General features: G+C 42.4%; 1 protein-coding gene across 3 annotated transcripts in view; it reads right to left on the reverse strand.

Annotated features, from left to right (window-relative positions):
- Nucleotides 1-9,520: 9,520 nt before the first annotated feature.
- MACROD2 (mono-ADP ribosylhydrolase 2) overlaps nucleotides 9,521-21,282 on the reverse strand; it is an 836,463-nt gene continuing 824,701 nt past the window's right edge. For 2 of the 3 annotated variants that reach the window (XM_029961674.1, XM_029961672.1), the window contains exons 16-18: nucleotides 20,521-20,604; nucleotides 15,087-15,155; nucleotides 9,521-12,885 (exon numbers count right to left, since the gene is read on the reverse strand). In XM_029961674.1, coding sequence (XP_029817534.1) covers nucleotides 15,094-15,155; nucleotides 20,521-20,604 — 146 coding nt within the window. In that variant the 3' untranslated portion in view covers nucleotides 9,521-12,885; nucleotides 15,087-15,093. The remainder of the gene's footprint in view (nucleotides 12,886-15,086; nucleotides 15,156-20,520; nucleotides 20,605-21,282) is intronic. The other variant, XM_029961673.1, reaches the window with a different exon arrangement.

Consider the following 21,282-nt stretch of genomic DNA (forward strand, 5'->3'; position numbering starts at 1 on the left):
AAATAAATTAATTCAATGAATGCCAAAAGGCAGGCAATAAATAAAGCACCAACTCCTGCATTGCTCCCAAGATGTTGGGACATGAAACCTGCCTGTACCACTCCTTGCTCACCCTCACTCCCCAAGGTCAGGTATTCCCTCTTGAATTTATGAAATACTCAGGCACACACATGCATGAGAAATGTACAGAGGCTGTCAGCTTTCATAAGTGATACAATCTTTACCCTAACAGGAGCAGTAAGAGGGACTCCAATATCGTGATTCTCAAGAATAAGGAGTTGCTTGCTGCTCTGGGATGGTAATTTTGGGTTCACTTCCTCAAGAACTCAAGTCCCCCATGTGTTCTTGTGTCCCATGTACCGAAGTCCTCCCCCCACAGCAGCAAAATCAGACTCAAAGGATGAGATTGATGGATTCCTGTCTTTTCTGATGTACATGGGCTGGAGGTTCAGCTGGAGATGGAAGCTGGTTGAACCAAGGGGACCAAAAGCAAGACTGGGTAGATGCCCCTGGCTGGAGGCAGGATGTCCATTTTGAGACTGGGAAACCATGGGGGAGAGGGAGGCAGGAGTAGGAGAGACAGTCAGGAATGCTGTGGGAATGTCAGGTCCATCCTGGGGATGAAAAAGCAGTCCCATCACCCTAGTCAAGTAATCCCCTCAAGTGGCACTGCCACCATGGCTCCGCAGCACATGCTGGCGTAGGTTAAGTAAGCAGCAGATGTACTCTAACAGAAGATAGAGTCAACAGGGTTTTTTCAATATACCTTTTTTTTTTAATCTTCTTTTTAGTAGACCCACTCAAAGAAAACCATAATAATTTCAATATCTTTTTTCCCCTTACTACTCTGCAAATGCGCTTGGCTTTACAAGTCTCAGGGACAGTTCTTTGGCATGAACTTTTAAAATACTTATTTTTCCCAACAATGTATTTACCAAACAACAGGGGTTTTTTTCCCCATTGTTGTACTTCTTTTCTCATCGGAGTGTCCTAGTTAGAACAGCTGGGACTAGTTCATCACTGTATGGGTGTAACCCAAAACTGCATATTCTATAGCCTTCCATGCCATTTCCCAGAAACTGTTATCAATAGACTATTTACACCCTCTGCCCAGAGCAGCCTGACTCCTCAGGCTATAAACTAGGTGTTAAGAGGCCTGCGAGACAGGAGGGTGCCTCCCTTGTCCTCACACCCTTTGTGGAACACCCCGCCCTGAGGGAAGTACTGGGCATTCCTGCCTGAACTGGAGAATATATAATCTTGGAGTCTTGGAACTTTTTGTACCACTCGTGAGATCCAGAGGAAGACTGTAGATCACTGCTCTCAACCAGACTGCAGACCACCACTCTCGACTGGACTGCAACCACCACTCTTGACTGGACTGCAATCACCACTCTTGACCAGACTGCAACAGCACTCTCACCAACAGGTTTTCCCCTCACTTTTTTTTCCTTTGGACTCAGGGGCCCAAAGAACACCACTCTGTTCATGCCCCAAGGTACTGGGTTATATATTTGGGTTTTGTGGGTTAAAACCAATTGTTTGTCTGTATAATCGTACTTATTGTATTATTTTATTAAATTGTTATTCTGACTTATAATCTCTCTTTTGAGTTAAGCTCATTTCCCCTGCTGGTTTACCTTTAAACCAGCACACAGAGATAAAAATGCCACCACAGGCTATCATGAATCAATGAGGTCTGGCATATAATTACAAACCTAACTCTCAGCTCTTCACACTCCTGACTGCCCTTGGCCACATATGGCAGACACCTGGACTGAGATCCCCATCCGTTGGTCCTGCCTTCTCCCTCAAAGACCAAACCCATCTTCTGTGGGTCCCCGTTCAGTACAACCTGGCAGGGTGGGGACCAGCCAGTTAGGTTAACACATAGAAAGTGCCTCTGTGGGTCTCTGCAGCTTTGTGTGTCCATAGATGGATGTTAGACTTCCAGTGAGGTATCTGAAGTAAAGGACCCCAAACCCATTCCTCAGAATATGTGACTTCTCTTGAGCAGTGTATTTGGACTTGGCTCTTCTCCCAAAGACGGAGGGAGAGAGAGGAGACAACAAGAGCTGTCCTGTGTGTGATTTGAGAGTGAGACAGCTGTGGTCCTGGTCGCCTAAGTTGTGTATTTATGACTCCATCTGGGCATCAGGTGCAAAGGTTCCCTGCTTCCTAGAAAAGCTGTTGGTTGCTGGAAACAGGAGAAGTAGACATAGGGAAGAAGGAATGCTGTGGAGTAGTTATGGGGGACACCTGGTTGTTCATATGTGAGCTCATGCAGGCTGATGTGGGGAGAGGTGCTTGAGGGAGCCCTGCACGAGTGATGGGCAAACAAGTGATGGTCTCTGCAGCCAGCTCTACTCATGTCAGCATGGTCCAGAGCAACCTGACCCTTCCAGAGGGCCAAAACAGGGCTTGGAGCAATGGAGTCCCCTGCTCTGGCTCTCACTGGTGAGCCATTTTCACACTGCATTGATGGTGCTCTTGTGTGTTGCTTTTTGTCTGGGATACAGTTAATTTTCTTCATGGTGTCTAATAGGTGTTAGTTTTGGATTTGTGCTGAAAACAGTGTTGATAATAAATTTTAGTTATTGCTGAGCAATGCTTGCACAACATCAAGGCCCTTTCTGCTTCTCATATTGCTGAGAAGGGGGCTGGGGGTGCACAAGAAGTTGGGAGGAGACGCAGCTGGAACAGCTGACCACAGCTGACACAAGGGATATTCCAGATCATATGGCATCATGCTCAGTATATAAAGTGGGAGGAAAATGGGGTGTGGGGGGATGGTGTTTAAAGTTTTGATATTTGTCTTCTTAAGTAATATTACATGTAATCGAGCCCTGCTTTCCTGGGGATCGCTGACTACCTGTCCATGAGAAAGAGTGAACGAATTCCTTGTTTTGCTTTGTTTGCATGCACAGCTTTTGCTTTCCCTATCAAACTGTCTTTATCTCAATCCTCAAAGTTTTCTCACTTTTACCCTTCTAATTCTCTCCCCCATCCCACTGGTGGGGGAGTGAGAGAGTGGCTGCATGGTGCTCAGTGACTGGCTGGCTTTAAACCATGACATCTTGTAAAAGTGACTGCCAAGCATTTAGTGCAATTTACTGAAGAAAACTGCATGGTGTGACCTTCAGCTGAAGGGAATATGTTAAAGCTAAGACTTGAGTGCTTCTCCCTTTCCTGACGCTTTGCTGCTTGTCTGGGTGAGTGTCAGCAGCAGTAACCAGAGGAGAACACGTGGTGTACCAGGGGAAAGGAGACTGACCATCAGCCAAACTCTTACCCAGTTTCACCTCTTTTGCTAACTATCTATATATGTTTTTATTTGTTCCCGAAATTTATGCTTTTTTATATCCAAGGGCATGTGGTAGACATACGTGACAGACCACAGCTCTATTTTGTGCCCATCACAGTTAATCTGTGCTGGGTTCAAAGGTTGACATCTAGGCTGTAATTTTCAGCCACTGTGAGTGTTTGTATGATTTGTATTTGTTTTTCCTTCTTCTCTTTGTGTCTTCTCCCATGCTTGCAGCCCATAAGATGCCTCACCCCAAGGAAGAAACAAGGTATTTTCAAGTTATGCCCCCCCTGCCAACAATGATGAATTTGGCCCAAGGTGCAGACATCAAATCAAGGGGGGAAACACAACCCAAACAAAGAAAACACATCCTCTGCAAAGGCATGCTGAGCCTGTGGCACTGACTGCTCCAAAGAGGCGGTGAGGACAAGAGCTTAGCACGATTTGAGGTAAATACCTTCAAATTTTGGTTATTTATGTGGAAATAAGGAGTGTCAAGGGATGCAGTCATACTTCTTTTTTCTTTGGCTTTTTTGTGTATAAGAAATGGGGGAGGGAAGAAATATCTCCTGCCTTTCTGAGATCCTACCCTTATCTCCCTTGTTTGCTTCCTTCCCATCTCTGCCTATGCTGGGGGCGGGGCAACTTGAACTCCTCCCTTACCAGTCCCCAGGCTGATGTGTACATTGGGTTAATTTCAACCAGATTTTGGGGCTGCTGTTTGCTGCTCCCCTCTTAGCTCTGCTGCATTGGGGCTGAGGGAGTGATGCTAGCCTGAGTCACTAGAACTGGTGCTCATCATGTCATGTGCTGTGTATGCTCCTTGCCCAACTCTGTCCCCCTTTGTTTAGTAATAGGACTGCAAATACCTGCATCTCTTTGCTTTCCAAAGTCTTGCATGAACATGCACCTCCCCACAGCTGCCAGGCACACCTTCTGCTTGTGCTTGGCCTGTCCATTGCAAGGGTGTCTTTATGTAGTTTGTGTAAGGACTGATGCTGTTTCAGTTTCCTGACCCCTTTTCTGTTTTCTGCATTTTTCATGCCCCTGAAATACCCTGCATTCCAGACAGGGTGTAAAGGCAGAATCAGGTAAATCAAAATATAGGGTTGGGTCTTTTTCTGGTGTGTGGTGCTGCAGTTTCACTGAATCAAATGGTTGGTTTAAGATTGGTTTTTAAGCTGTTGGTTTATGTTTTAGCTGGCTCTAGATAAGCAAGTGTTGAGTTGTGTAAACTGAGTGTCTGCAACACAGGCTTTTCTCTCTTCAGACCGGCTTGAGCACTGTGGCACTACTGTCCTTCCAGACATTTTTGGGAAGGCTGGAGTCATGGCTCCAGTACCAAGCCTGAAAGCATAACCCTTCTCCAAGTCTCCCTTTCCCAGGGGTTTGGCAATACAAATCAGAGCTTTAGCAAAAGTAATTTCAATTATGGTGCTTCCCTTGCTTGACACACAAGGCCACTCATTGCAGAGAGTCTAGCAGGTTGTCTCCACCAGCAGGAGAAACTGCTCATGAGTTGAGTGATTTTTTTGAAGCAAAGGAAGCAATGATTAATTTTGGTCCTGTTCTCTCCATCCACAGCAAGGCTAAAACAGCAGGAGGCATTTTCATTGCTCACAGCTCCAGGTCTCTTTTTGGCTAACAGGTAATGAAAAGCACTTTGATTTCTTTTCTCTTTTTTTTTTTCCTTTGGGGTCACATTGCTGGGGCTGCCACATGCTCTCCACAGCTGGATCAACGTCTCTGTCTGCCACTGTCAGAAGTCCACCATCCCCTCCCCTTCCCAGGCACACAACTATCCCCATCTGCCTCCCACTCCAATTCTCCAGACTCCTGCTGAACCTCTGGCCTGAATTTTGAATGAGGGCTATTATTTCAGAGCCCTTGGCTGTGTAATGGAATTAGAGGCTGGCTACCTTAAGCTCCAGAACTGCTGTGGTGCCTACCAGGTAAAGAATTTTAGCTGTCCCCAAGTCTGTGTATTAATACAGCCAAGGGAAAAAAACAAACCAAAACACACTCCGGAGGCCCCTTTGCAGCAGGAGAAGAAATAAGTGTGCAGCTTTGTGAGACTGTTTTCTCTGTATCACAGGTTTTGTCAGACTTGTTCCGCATGACAGGGGAAAACCAAAGAGGATTGTAGCTTTTATTTTGTTGTTTTTTAAATTTAAACTCTACTTTTTATCTTTTACATTTGTCAGTAGACTTGACTGGAAACAACAACAAAAAACCAACGCTCAGAAGTGCTGAGCTTGTTATCATAGTTTTTAAAACTTCAGTTTCTGTCTTTAGATCGGGATAGAAATAAATCTCACCACACAGACTCCTGTTTGTTCTCTGATTCCTCATGCAGCACATGCTATACTACATAGTACAAATAAGCTATACCATATATCATCTCATAGTTTTGTTCTGACATAAAGTTCCTCAATAACATCTAGTGTACCCTGTATAGTCTATATTATACGTGTGGATTGCATATATAGATATGGGAGTATTCTTTGAGAGATAATAGATGCTACATAGGACATTTTATGCAGAAATTTTTTTTTTCAATTTTATTAAATGGGTATACTACCAAAAAAAGTACAAGGACGTAATTTATGTGCCATAGAGATATGCAACATAGACTGTATTTCATATACTAAGAACTACATAATTATGGTATAATATAATGTCATGTATCATTTGGTATAAACACGAAATATGTTCCTACTAAATAGTATGTGTAGTGTAATCATTACTATAGTTCATTATGTATCATTATGTAACGTATTGTATATTGCTAATGACACTTATTAGACAAACAATGTAGTATAATTCTTATATGCATATGATATTATTCTTATATATCATTATACTGATATAATGATATATAGGAGTAGCACACATATCAGAATATTACAGCATAGAGATTATAAACTACATGATTTAGACTGTCCTGTTGTGTGCAAATATATCACCTAAGTTAAATTTATTCTACATAAAAGACCACTATTGTGTTAGAGTATACGTAGTTACATAGTGACTATTAAATAGTACCTAGTTTGTTATCTATAATATGTGGTCTAAAACACAGTATTGGTAGTAGATTGCTGGTATATATTATCTCCATTTTAGACGGTAGCTGAAGGGTTTAGTTTACATAATATACGGTATATCGCATGTAAATATTTACTTTATAGTGCAGCTTTTACCTGTGTTTACACAGTGTGTAAACGCAAATTTTATCCAATACATTTTCTATACGGTACACAGTTTAATCAAATTAGATGTATTTCATGTACAGTGCATAATAATATACATTATATGGTCTGAAATACATTAACTACACATCATCTGATACATAGTGTATAGTAAATATGGAATACATACATGTAAGAGCCTGTATCAGTATATACTTGCTAAATCATGCCTGTCAAACTAATTGTCTTACATATGCGTGTATCTATCTAAATCCATAGAAAAAAAAGGTCAGAGACGAGGGTGTGGGAGGATGAGACCCTCCATCTCGATTGACCCGGGTCAAGGCCTGGTCTGGATCCCTCCCAAGACAAGGCATTCTCCTTGTGGTACCTGAACTGACCTGAGGACTGTGCAGAAGCCTTGTACGACCTGTACGGGCACAGAGCCAGCACTTTGGGTAACTTTTGACCACTTAGAAGTCAAACCACTCCTCATCCATTTGACTGGGGGAAAGAGGTAACCGGCCTCTCCTCAGCACCTGGCCTCTCCAGTTTCCCTTTCCTGTGAAAAAAAAATAAACACACACCCTACTGTGGTGTGGAGGTGCTGTGAGTCACATGGCAGACAAGGTTTTAATTTCAGAGTGCCCTTTGGTTTGCCTCTGGGTTTGTGGGTCTCTGCTGCTTGTTTCTCCTGTCTTGTGATTTGATCTGTCCTTCTGTTTCCACTTTTATTTCAAAACTAATTTCCTGACCTGCTAAAACGTATTTGGATAAAATTAAAAAAAAACAAAACAGAACAAAAAAGCCAAAAAAAACAAAATTGAAGTTTAGGTTTACATTTCCTGTCCCTAAGGACACTTCTAGAAAGCATATGCTTGGGAGATGGTGTGAAATGAGTAGGAGTTGGAAGTACATGGCACAGACCAAACTGTGTTGCCCTCTACAACACGCAGTGGCAGCACTGCTTCCAAGACTTGCACTGAAAAGTATTAATAAAAGATTGTTCCATTCTTGCCTACATTGTGCTACACTGTCACAGCAAGGTTGTTCTCAGTGGATTTGGCCTCCTCACCCTTTTCCATGAGAGCTCGTATTACCTGAAGACCATTTCTAGGGGGCAGAGGGGGCTTTTCTTAACTCTGAACACCATTTCTCGCTGGTGAAAGACAAACTTGATCATGGAGGCATTGTTTAGAGGTGAGAGGTGTCCAGTGCTCTTCTACCAAGGAGAGGGTGATGCTCAACAGGCTTAAACTGGAGGAAAATCTCACCCGAGTCATGCAACTAGAAGTGCCCCCCAAGCCAAGAGCCTTGAGCTGCCACCAGATGGAGCAGCCTTCCCAAGTACCTCCTCTACCAGCTGTGTTTTCATCAGGAATCTTTTTTTTTCTTTTTCTTTCCTAAAGGAATTCATTATGATAAATGTTTTATCAGTGAATTCTGAAGGAATTAATAGTGATTTGCCATTTACTTTAAGGGGTTGCTGATAATTCTAGTGGAATGAGAAATTAGGGTATTTAAATGTCTCTGGACAATTTTAGTTCAGTAAAAAAAGGCAAAAAAGAAAAGCCCAACCCCAAGACTAATTAAAATCCCAAGGCATAGTTTTCACCTTACAAGACAGACCAAGGTCATGTTGACCCCCTTCGGAAGCCACTGTGTGAGAGGAGGTTGCAGGGAGGAATCAAAGCCAATATAAAGTATGCACATAACCCTCTGAGGAGGTTCACACCGATATCCTGAAAGGCAACCCAATTTCTCTTGGAGACTATTGCCCAGAAGCTGAGTAGGAATATTAGTATCTGGGTCTCTGTTTCTGTAGACTTAGAGTGACATCCAATGTTATCAGCTCCACAAAAGACTTCTCCAGGCCCAAATCTACCACTTTGCCACCTTCCCTTCCAAATCTGGCCAGCAGACTCATCTACTCTTTGCCTAATCCACATCATGTGGACAAGCACCCATCTCTGTGATGGTCTGAGCAGCCTCAAACACATGCCCTCCTTCATCCTCCAAACCCACGGAGGTTTTCCTCTTGACCTTATGCTAGTTAAAAAGGGTGGGATGGACAGTACTTTCTCCTAGCTGAGAGAGTAATTTATTTTTCTCCCATTAAATATACACACCTTTGCAGCAGAAACAGGCCACAGTGTGGGGGAAAGTAGGCACCTCCTCTGCTGTACAGTGCTGGCAATACAGTGAAAACAGAGCTGAAGCCAAAGAGATGCTGTGTCACAGGTATTGAGGTATTTCTTACTCTCAGGTTGGCTTGCTGCTACTAAGACCATACTTGGGTCCTGCATCCGGCAAAACAGCAAACATTCCCCACTGCCATGCACTTCCTGTGCCTGGTCCTCTTCCATTAAGCAGCCCAGGGGCTGCATGCAAGGAAAAGTTAAATTTCAGAAAGGGAGTTAATTTGTCGGAGAGCTTTGAGCCCACAGAGCCAGTCCCCCGCTTCAGTTATTGACAATTAAATCCTTGGCCTTGGACCACACTAAGGCAGGGTCAGTACACAGGTTTTCATCTAAACCGGTGTCATGTGAAGAAAAAAGCCACCTTTGTGATTTTTGCAGTATTTTCTACCTATCCATTTTTGAAATTAGTGATGGCAGAAAGGGCAGATAACATCTAGCATACGCAATTCTCTGTTATATAATGTCTCTGATTGCATGTTGTAGAATATTTTTTGACAGATGACAGATGCCTGGACTTAGTCCTGGTACAACTGCTGGGAGGGGTTTTGTAACATCTTTGGGGCAGCGATGGGACCAACCACAAGACCTTTTCCCCTCTGAGCCACCAAATCCCCCTTCTTACCTTTTGCTGATGGTATCCAAAAACCCCCCTCGCCTGAAGATATCTGGCTCTCATGAGACTCTGCCATCAAGTGAATAATAAATTTAAATGAGGATCTGGCTGCACACACTGCACATCCAAACCAATATGTCTTTCACTGACAACTGAAGTGACTGCTGCTCCAACACAGTCAGGAGGGAATAAACACAGGAGAGGCATCACCTTGTCTTCAGGACAAGCTTTATTAACATTTTGCTTTAACATGGTGGTATGAAGGCATCAGTTCTTTAAGTTTTCCAACGCATGGCACAGACAAAAGAAAAAGGAACAAGGTTCAGACAAATTCAGCATGTAAATGACAGAGTAACAGAAAAGGCATGTGCTAACCCATATAGCTGCTAGACCATCTATTAGAAGACATTTTGCAAGCAACAGTCTACATTTCTTTGCATTGAAGTAAAAACATTTTTTTTTGGTCAAGAAAATTATCTTTTTTAATTTTTACATTTTTTTTAAACTTTATATTATATCACAAATGTCAGGGTAAGGCAAATCCTGGATGAGTCATATGATAAAAATCCCTATTCCCCGAGAAAATAGATCCACATACTCTGTTACAGTTTGTAATTTTAAAAGCAAAGCTGGCATGCACTGCATATAGAGAAAAATTTTTTTTAATACAATTTCATTCAAGTGCCTAAAGCAGAACAGTGTTAATTCACAGAGAGGCTTTCTCAGTGCTTTACAGAAAGACTGACAATTAGCTGCAGTGAATGCGTGACCCATTATTACAGACTATGTCTCAAGCATCGCCTTTGGATGTCTGCATGAAAGCAAACCCATTCATCATGGGAGCAGTCACCAGCCTGAGGAATATCAGCCTAATGGTAGGGATGAGTGCTTTCAGACACAGGAGAAACAACCATCAAGCAAGCCTCGTACTTTGAATGCAAACATCAGCACCCAAGGGCTGCTACTCCCTTTACGCCACCTATTGCAAACACATTTTGGATTTAAACCAAAATCTTTGACATAAATCCCAGTGGGGTGATTCTCCATCTGATGCTTGCTCTTCTACAGAACCAGCTCCCTGCCTTTCTGCAGCTCCAGCAAGAACAACAGAGGGGCACGGGTGCAGCCTCGACTACTAGTGCAGCTGAGAACTCACACTGCCAAACTACACTCACTTTATGAGTTGTGAAAATCTCCAACAATTCAAACCAAAACCCACATGAAGAAAGATAGACATAGACATGGCTGCAAATTGTCCAGTAAGGACTTAATCAATTCTTATGTTTCCTTGCTTTACAGTTCACACTTTGCAGCCACATCCTTGGGTGAATGGTTTGTGGTTTCAAAGACTCACTGCTGTCTGAGGACCAAGGTCAAATGAAAAGCACAATGAATTACGGTCAGGGGTTAGAGAGTGTCTAATGTAAAGCATCTTTGCAGTTACTTTTTTTTTTTAACTACCAGTCAGTCTTCACAAGGCATTTAAGGATTATTTGTCTCCTTCTGAACCATCACACCTCAACAGCCAGCCTCCTGTGGAGCTCTCCCTTTGGCTCCCGTGCTAAAACTGAGGCTAGCAATGGAAGAGGGACATCTGATAAGTGGCTAATGGCAGCTATCACCCCTGTTAATGTTGCCCAGGGGCAAGCACAATGGAAACAGGTACAGAACTATATTCAGGAGACTGGATACTCTTTTGACTGAAGTTACCGCAGTTATACCATACTCCCAAGGCGTTTATCCATTTCTGACCCTCCTATTATGACAGCCTGTTTCAATCAAAATAACCCAGTATGGAAAATATACAGAAACATACAGGATGGATGCGCACCATGTAGAGGTACTGCCTGCAAGGTCTCCCACTGCAAGACTGATGAAAACCAGGAGAAGGAACCACAGGAAAAAAAAGTCCATGTCCCAAAAGACACGTTCTGTCAAGCACGACCCCAAGGATGGGAAAGAAAAGCAGCAGAACCACCTCAAATGGAACAAGGAATCCCTTCAAGGGTGCTCGGAAAGAACAAGGGCCAGAGTTAGCAAATTTAGCAAGATTATCAACCCAATTCAGAGGCTTACATCAGCTCATTTGCTCCTTCCACAGTTGATCCCAGAGTTATGTACTCACCGCCAGGACAACCAGGTGATGAAGAAGCTCCTCGAGATCCTCTCTGGTGCCAGTGACAAACCAGGGGGTAAACAAACCCCTGGAGCCGGCACACAGAAATACTCTTCTGATTCCACCTCAATCAAACATGCTGGAGGCCCACAGAGAGGAAGAAATAGGGAGCTGCCTTTCTAGGGGCTGTACCGTCCTAGTGAAATCTGGGGTTTTTCTTGATTTCCTTTCTAATCCTTGTTTCTCCTTGACACCCTTTTGAATTAATGGCAGCCACCGACTGCCAAAGCCTGTGCTGGTGTGTTGGGGTCACATTTACACTTGACTCACTATTACACCAGCACATGGTTTATCACTACAACTACTCTAGCTGGCGTGAACCCAGATCACATGAGGATAGAGATACATCTTACCTCGTTTATTACTTTATTTTCCTTTTTTTTTTCTGGCCATATTTTAAATACTTATTTTGGGATTCACGCATATTTTGGGTGAAGAAAAAAAACCACGGAATCAATTATTTTGGTTAAAATTATCAAATTAGAAGCAACTACTTTGCTCAAAATGATCAAATTATTCTTAGCAGCATTTTAAAATACATTTTGTAGCCCTGGACACGGGTTGTGTGTTCTTCCATCCGGTGTATTGTCCGTCAGTTTTGGTTACAGCAGGGTTGGGAAATGTATGTGCAACCCTTTTGTTAGTTTTTTACAAATTTCAGCGCAGCATTTGCTGGCAGAACAATTGACATATGGTGAGACATTCTTATCCAAATAACTCTTAATTGCTTTAAAAAAAAAAACCAGAAAGGAAACCATGCATATGCAGTGGAAAATCTAATGAGGGCTCACACAAGGTATAGTGTGAAGCTGTTAAAGCTGAGAGCTGTATTTAAAGATGCCTTGAATGCAGAGTGTCTGCAGGCTTGAGGAAATGTCTGTTGTCTATCTGTACCCAAAGGTCATACTTATGGCCCTGGTTTTGGGGCATGCAGAACTAACCAGAAAAAAAAGCAGGACAGATTTGGGGTGCTGGCAGTTTGAGGCTACATGTGCTATTCACAGGCAGGGACATGGCACAGCATAGGCTGATCATGGGAAAGAAGATAAAGATGCTAGAAGAGGGGAGGGCCTGGAAACAGGTGACTGATGATATGATGCAGGAGGAAAAGAGACCCAATATAAGACAGGGACTCACAGTTCAGAAGAAACTGTTGTAATTGCAAGGATAACTGCAAAACATTGTTAGAACTGGGAAGTTATGATTCTTTCCAACAGGCTTACAGAACAAAATGCAATGAAGAACAAAGAGAAACTAAAGCAAAGAGTCATTCCCCCAAAGCTCCCTCCCTCCCAACCCGCGGAGCATCTCTGTGTGCTCTTTTCTGCCAAGAATGATGCTGTAGGATGTCAGCGCCTGCCCGTCGCGTTTCCTCGGGTCTCTCCTCTCCTGCATCCTTCCTTTGCCACAGCAGAGAAAAAAGAAGAGGAAAAAAGGCAAAATTTCACATATCTGCATAGAACCCAGGTCTCATCTTTCCAGCACAAGTGCTTGCAGTTTCTGTCATAGAATCACAGAATCAGCCGCGTTGGAAGGGACCTCAGAGATCATCAAGTCCAACCCTTGATCCACTACCGCTGCGATTACTAGGCCATGGCACTCAGTGCCACATCCAGTCTCTTTAAAAATCTCCAGGGACGGAGAATCCACTACTTCCCTGGGCAGCCCATTCCAATGTCTGATCACCCTCTCTGTAAAGAAATTCTTTCTAATATCTAACCTAAACCTCCCCTGGCACAACTTGAGACCATGCCCTCTTGTCTTGCTGATCATTGCCTGGGAAAAGAGACCAACCCTCACCTGGCTACAACCTCCTGTCAGGTAGTTTTTCATGTGTGTATGTGTCACACGGTTTATATATAACAACTAGTATTACTTGATGAGTATACTGACTGTGCTTACCAGGGTTTCTTGGTTTTCCATAGCACCTTGGTACCCAGGCTGATACTACAGATCCCCAGCTCTGGTGGGTGCTTTGGTGCTAAAAACAACACATTACACTGCTCAACATAGTAAGCAAAGGGATCTCCCTGGCTCCAAAAGACCCTTGTGAGATGCTCTGAAGTTTAACAGGCTGATCAATCCTCCCTGGGGACCCGCTCCTTGTAATTAAAACAGTGGCAGTGATTGATAGAGAACTGCAATGCCTGCAGTGCCTGCTTCGAATCCTGTGCATCCCACTGCAATGCTGGGAGAGACATGGTGCACCCTGGATTGGGTCCCTTTGCTTCAGAAAGGTGCCTGCAGAGGCAGGTCTTGCAGTGGAATTGAAGAGATTTATCAACTGACTGCTAATTTGTGAGCAAAAATGACTCCAGCCCCAAACATTCACACATACTCATTTCCATGGGAAAATGCAGCATAAAACACAGACTTCCTAAGAGCCACGTGAAAGCTGTAATAATTGTCAAATACATTTTTTAAACTGAGGAAGGGTATTAACCTTACCATGTATTTTGAATAGCGAGGATTTCATTAGTTCCTCTTCTTTTTGTCGATTGAACAACGTATAACCAGAAGCTAGAGGAGTTGTGGACACTGTATTTTAATGGTGAGGGTGCACCATCTGTTTTTACTTCAGTACTTTTTACCAGGGACCCCATCAGGACTATTTGTCACTCTGACAGTATGGCAGCACACTACCTATATGCTGACAAGAACCAAGAGCCAGGTTCAGTAGTAAGACCTTGTGTTTTAGATCTCTGTGATTTAAATCTCTGTGAACGGTTGCTGTCATTGTACAGCCTCTATATTTGCTCTTGTGCTACATGAAACCCCATTACAAGTGTAAACAGAGCATCTTGCTGTCAATGATATTGGTATTTCTCGGTAACCCAACAGCAAAGGAAGCGAAGTGCACTTAAAACTAGTTCTGAGAGAGAAATGGCAAATGCTTCTTTTAGCTGGGGATGAGTGTTGGACGTTTTTCTTCCCACCAAATTATTAATTTTTGTCTAGGGGCAACACTGTTTATGCCTATGGCAAACTCTGCCTCAACAACCACCACTGCCCGCTCCAGCCACAGCACTATCATTTACTGCATAAAGACAATAAAAGCTCTGAAAGGCAGCAGAGCTCTTTTCTGCTGCAACTCTCTGACTTTGCCTTGTTTTTCAGTGGTATTGCTACAAGTGACGTTAGGCATCGGAGAGCCAAGGGCAACAAACCCCTCGTGACGTGAACCTGTGGTTCCCAGAATACAGCTCGTACAGGACTGAGCTCGGTTCCAACCAGTATAAATTGCCTGTCATTTTCCTAAGCAATGCCAAAAATGGTTTGCTCAGTTACTCTTCTGTTCCTTATCTCAGTGCTGTCTTGCCTTCTGATGATCTAAGACCGTGCACTGTCTAAACCCATTACAGCTGCAGACTGCTGCTACTATAATATTTACTTGACAAATCAAGTCTACTGGCTATTTTCTTTTTTTGATGTAATATGGGTCATATTAGACAATTTCTTTTCCTTTGTATTCTGTCTTCCTCTTTTTTATTTTTTTTATTTTTGGTAAATTCTATCTTTAATTAAGGTAATTTTTAAAGCAGGTTTTCAAACAGAAACTGACTGGAAAATGGGGGAGGAAAAATAGTCATGAAGGTCTTACCTGTTACTTAAGCTTTCCGCTCTGTTTCCATAGGATCATTTATACTTTCAACTTGACTATTCATTTCAGCTGAAAACAAAACAAGATGGTCATCAAACTCTTTTCATGATACTTAAGTTTAACACAGTTCAGGATCTCAATGACTCTGTCTCTGTAGGCCACAGGCGGAGACACAGGTATTGCCAAAGGGTGATTTAGAGTTTTGCTGGCTCAAGTGGTCTCGTGCCTCTGGTTCAAATATCCACAGACTTCTGACAAAGTTCCTGGCAGGACTCGGGGCTGAGCCACAGGTTCATAATGAATCATAGACTAATATAGGTCAGAAAAGACCTTTAAGATAATTGAGTCCAATCATAAACCTAACACTGTCAAGTCCCACTAGACCATGTCCCTAAACTGCAGCAGTCAGTCTGTGACCCTTTTGATATTGTATCAGCTACAGAGATGCTGCTTCCAGATGTTCCTGAACTGCAAATTTGCTGGCAGATTCAGAGGCAACATCACTACGAATAACAGTTTGCTAGTGTGCTATCCATTTACAAAACCAACCTTATTTTCATTTAAAATTACTTCAAAAGTGAGAAATAATTTAAGTAGAAGGCTAAAACTCATTTCACCATGACCTTTGTAAAAAATATCTAAACTATGGCAGGTGTGATTGGTCATATTTAAGCTAAACATAAATACCTCAGCACCCACATTTTTAAGATTCATCTCTAGTATTTGTTCTGCAATGAATCTGAATGAAGCCATTATATTAAGACCTCTTTTTCTTTCTTTAATCTTGCTTTGTGTTGTGGTACCAACTGCAGATTATGAGCCATTTGACACGGGTGACAGGGAAAAACCTCAAACCTGAGTGGGAGATTTGGAAACTAAGGGAAGATGGGAAAGGGGAGGGAAAAAAAGCCAAAAATCAATAATGATGCTACTTCCAGCCAGGCAGCACAATCTCTTTTCTGAATCAATAACATGTCAATACACCTGTTAGGGTTTTGATTAATTATTTGTAAATTATTCATCATCCATATGCAGAACAGATACTGTAATGGCTTCCTGGATGTATGTGATGAATAATAAGAAAAGTATCTGCTCCTGATTATGGAGCTCTGATGCATATCACAAAGTTGTGTTCTTTACCCACATTGGCATAGCAAAGACAGGATGTTTAATAAAAAAATCATTGAGGAAAGGCCGCTCCACACTGACAACGGCAGTCTCTCCCAGCCTCATTATGCTGGCCAGCTTCACTGGCTGGCTTTGCTGAAAATACCATCAGCCTTCACTCACATTTTACAGAGACCTCCTGCAAAATAAATTTGGATTTGAAACCTGTGGTTAGGCTCTCTCAGCACCCCAGAAGAGCCTTTTCCCTAAGCTCGGCTGGTGGCATCAGCTCTGGTAGGGACAGGAAGATCTAACTGAAGGATAAGATTCTTCAGACCACTGAGTGAACCCCAACAAAACATGTCACTATGAGGCCACCTACACAAACCTCTCTATTTAGCTGAAAATAGCAGAACAGTGAAGCACATACTGCAAAAGCAGACAGAAGAGCTGCCACCAAGTACGGTGGGGATGTGATTCACAGCCCTTGGTGTCTCCCAGCACAAGATCGTGTCAGAATGGCATTGTTAGCCCTGGGTGCACTACACTCAATCATATCCCAACTGAAAACTGGCCTTCTCCCAGCTAAACAAGGTTTTTAGAGGTGTTAAACTGCTAACTTGCTTTAGCAGTCTTGTGGCACCTCCCATAATAAGCTACATCAACCAGCAACTCAGCAAAGCACATGGAGTTCAAGAAGAGGCACATCTCCTAAATTCAGTTTTACCTGCACCTCCTTCTGCACCTTCACACAGGGCTTTTTGCGCCATAAATGGACATCTCTGTGCAATGGAAATGGACATTCCCTGTCTGCTTTCCCTTAAATTTTGACCTGTTGGGGGCAAAATTAGCAGCTCTCAAATGATGACCAGGGAGGGATTTCCCCCAGAAAAGCAAGTTTCCCGCAAGAGGAGAAGAAATAACCCAGCAAATAGTTCCCATCCATCACAGCAGTGCAGTTGCTGCTGACCAGGGGGATGTGTGTTGGCACTGCAGCATCCCTCCTCATCCCAGCAAGAAAGCTATGTGCTTAAAGGTCAGCTAACCAGGAGTCACAGCACAGCATCTAAGTGGAGAAGACAGGCAAAAGGTAGACTAGAGAGCCAAGCTTAGAGTTGTCTGCGAGAGAGCGAGTGCATTTCCCCACCCCAGGATAGTATGCTGTAGAGCTGGATGGCACATAACATCCAAATATTACTGTTATTTGAGTAGGAGCTTGGTCAGACTCTTCCTTGCAAACATAGCCTATTCCTTCAGCCACTTCCTAAACAATGTACCCCTTTGCATCCACATAGTTATAGCACATTCAGCTATAACTCCAGATTTCTAGAAAGAAAACCATCAACCTCGACCCACTTGCACCTCTTTACTTGGTAGATAACTTGTTTCTGGGATATTACATCAACACCATAAATAAAAGCATGAGGGTGTTAGCTGTTGAGATTGTGCTTTTATATAGCTTTGGTGAATCATGTGGAGGTCAGGTTGCTGACAGTGCATTCATTGGCACAAGCTTTTTAAAAAAAATGGGAAATTTCAGGTTTGACACTGCCCTCATATTTTTTTTTTCTTCTATTGGGTCGGTCAGTCAGGACGCAGCTTTCCACAGGCTGGAAATACAAAAGGCAAATGAGCAACCTCATTGTGAAAGGAGTGAAGAGTTTGATCTGCCTAATATGAGCTGGAAGTGAAAACCACCTTAGTAATCTCCGTAGCTTTGGTGGCAAAAATAAAAAAAAGGAAAAAGAAGAATAGAAATAATAAAAAAAGGCTACTGTCAGGGAAACACCACCTAGGAAACCAATCACCAAAGCTGGGATTTGTCATCATTACAAAATACTAATCAGCAAATCTGTCCTGGGTACAAGAAATTTAATATCCAGAGTTTTCGGCTCTGGTGGCTGATGGAGACTGCAAGGAGAAACCTGTATCTGTATACATGTCCCTATCCCCCTTGCACACACCCCCTCTGACAGCTTTCCTGATGGAGAATCACACCCAGCTTTCAAATAACAGTCATTTCTGAAATGTATCACTATCATGGCCCTGCCCACCGGATGAACCAATATTGAGATCCACCTAAGCTGTCTAAACTCTCTGCCTTTCAAAGCATATTTTGCTGTGCCATGGTACATGAAATTAAACCACAAAAGCTGGGCTGCCAAGGGTGACCTAGTGATAGATGCTTGTGCTTTCAGCTGTGAAGCAATGAGCTCTTCTGGGGCGGAATGAAGCGGACCAGAGAAAAAACAGGCAATTTACATGAAAATTACTGTCAAAGGGAATGAGTTTGATCTTTCCTCTGTTCTTCTTTAAAACATGCAATATATGCCCACAAGAAAAAACACCCTGTAATATAATCCTAATAGCAACTTAAGCTGTATAGAAACAAAGACTTCCTTGACTAGAGAAGTACTTTTCTGCAGCCTTAGCAAACACCCCTTTCCTGTCCTTTCATTTAACTTTGAAAGTTCAAAGAAAAGGAAGTTATGAGTCATATGTAAAAGACCATACAAGATAAGGAAGATTCAAAACAGAGAAACCTATCAAGATCCTCATTTCAGAAGCTGCCACCTGATCCAGCTGTGCTTTCCTACAGCACAGTTAAAACAGCTAGGGGATCGTTTTTTCTTTCCAGACAGAAATCCCTTAAGAGATTCCTTCGGTAAATTTGGATTTATTTTCACTAAGTAACCCAGACTATTGCAGGGATTCACAATTTAAATATTTTAATGTGACTATGACTTTTTACTTTGTTTGTTCAAAGGATGAGGAGAGAAGGCTGCTTTGGCTTTATTCTGCACATCTACTAGGAATAGCATAATCTCTAGTATTTTTTTAAAAAAGAAAATTCATTATGCACGCTTGCTTTTCCTGTGCTTGCAAAAAACTTCCCTACAGGCCAGTATCTAAATCAGTCACCAATTCAAATGCTGCAGCACAATCTGACATCAGAGAAAGGAAATCAGCATCAGATTCTCTGTGTAACTAATAGCAAAAAAAATATATAATTGGTTGGTCTTTGAGATGTAAAAAAGTGTGCCTTGAATTTATATTATATCAATGCTGAAGAGGCTAAAGAAAGAGTTAAAAAACAGCCTTCACTACAGAGAGGAGTCCATGGAAATAAAGTGAGTATTGGACGCCCAATCCCAAACCAACTGCTGTTTGGATCAATAAAAAAGACCCTTTGTGTAAGAACCAACAAACCTCTGTATGTACCTCTTCTATGCTACAATAGCTGATCTAGAGGAGGGATAAAAGGTCTGCCTCACCGAAACCTAAGTACCAGGACGCTGATTTCATCCATTATTTCTTATACATAGGATGAGCCAAGAAGAACAAAGTTTTTTTGTTTACAAGGATGGTTTTTTGTTTACAAGTATTGCAGAGCTCGAGCAGCTTCCTGCTACTCAGCCCTTGCCAGGATTTGCCCCACAGCTGGGTCATCGGGGTCACTGAGGTCAAAGTCAAAAGAATTTAATTTCCAAGTCAGGATATTTGGGCTGATAATGTCCAAAAACCTGACTGGAACTGCTGTTGGATCAATGAAACTGTGATTGCTTTATAAATGTCCTAGGGAGAGAACTTCCACCTGCTATCAGATGAGCTACACATGAATGCTGAAGAAGGAGGAAGGGGAATCAGCTCTGAGATAGAATGAGGCCAACACACAAATTCAGAGTGGATATACGGCCAACACTTTCCCCTTGATGGAGTTGGGCATGAGCACAGAAATTTTCAGAAATATCTTCTGACTCCTGTATGAAACTCCCCCTATATTGGCCAATTTGATATCAAAACCAAAATTACAGTGGGTCTACAATACTACTCAGTTAAAAGGCAGGCAGAGTGAACACATAAACCCAGCCAACTCAACAAAGCAGGGCTACGGCACTGAAAGGTACTGCCTAAGACTCCCAAAACAGTAGAGATGGTGTAAACTCTTGAGAAGAATCAGTTGAAGAGATTATAAATCTAATTCCCATTTTTTAGGGGGAAGCATACAAACAAAGCCCAGAAAGGCAGGCTATGCATCCATTTCAGGACAATTCACAGAATCATAGAATGGTTTGGGCTGGAAAGGACTTTAAAGATCATACAGTTCTAACTCCCCTTCACCAGACCAGGTTGCTCAGAGCCTCATCCAACTTGGCCTTGAACACTTCCAAGGATGGGGCATCCACAGCTTCTCTGGGCAACATGTTCCACTGTCCCACCACCCTCAGAGTGAACAATTTCTTACTAATATCTAATGTAAACCTGACCTCTGTCAGTTTAAAGCCATTACCCTAAAAAATGAATCTAAAATATTCAAAAAACATACCATCCTTATTTGAAATGGCTGCTGCTTCACTTGCGAGGTCAATTTTCATAGGCTCCACAGAAGTTTCCTCTTGCCCTTGCATCCCTATAAGACAAGTCAAAGAAGTAGAAAAATCAACATTTACAGTACCCAATTAATGTATAATTCTCAGGCTCCGTGTGCCTGTTTTTTTCCCTTTCTTCTCGCATGCTCTTACCTTTTTATACTCCACTGCTGTATAGTGGCACCCATTAGGAAAGAGGACAGAGGATATAGGGGGAGGAACACAGTTTGAAAATAATTGCCTGAATATTTGTAGCAATTCGTGCTCTTTTCTAACTGGGATTGTTAAAACCACATCACGGCGCATGCTCCTGCCTCCCCGCCATTCTTTTCTCATCACTCTTGAAGAATCCCTTCTGCTTATAAAATGCAATATACGACATGGACCTAATCACACTTATAAATATGTTTCTCTAGCTAGCAGAAAACAAATAAATACAGTGAGAGTTCAAATACACCAGGTAGTCAGACACAAACTAGAATTTGAATGTAGGAAAATGCATTTTATCACTGTAACTCAACATTTTTATCTCTTCTGCCTCAGGCTTGTCTGGAAGCTTAGATTCAATCTCCTAACAATATCTGAAATGGAAAAAAAAAATGGGTTTGCTGTTTTGTACAGAGTTCTCCCAATAGTCTGCCATTTCAAGTGCTAAGAAGCCAATTTTTAGTTGAATTTTGTCAGGCTACTTCTCCACTTTTGTGGCTGCTGTAAAGCCT

This window comes from Manacus vitellinus, unplaced genomic scaffold, assembly GCF_001715985.3.
Source record: "Manacus vitellinus isolate BGI_N305 unplaced genomic scaffold, ASM171598v3 scaffold_38_pilon, whole genome shotgun sequence".
NCBI classification, from domain to species: Eukaryota; Metazoa; Chordata; class Aves; order Passeriformes; family Pipridae; genus Manacus; species Manacus vitellinus.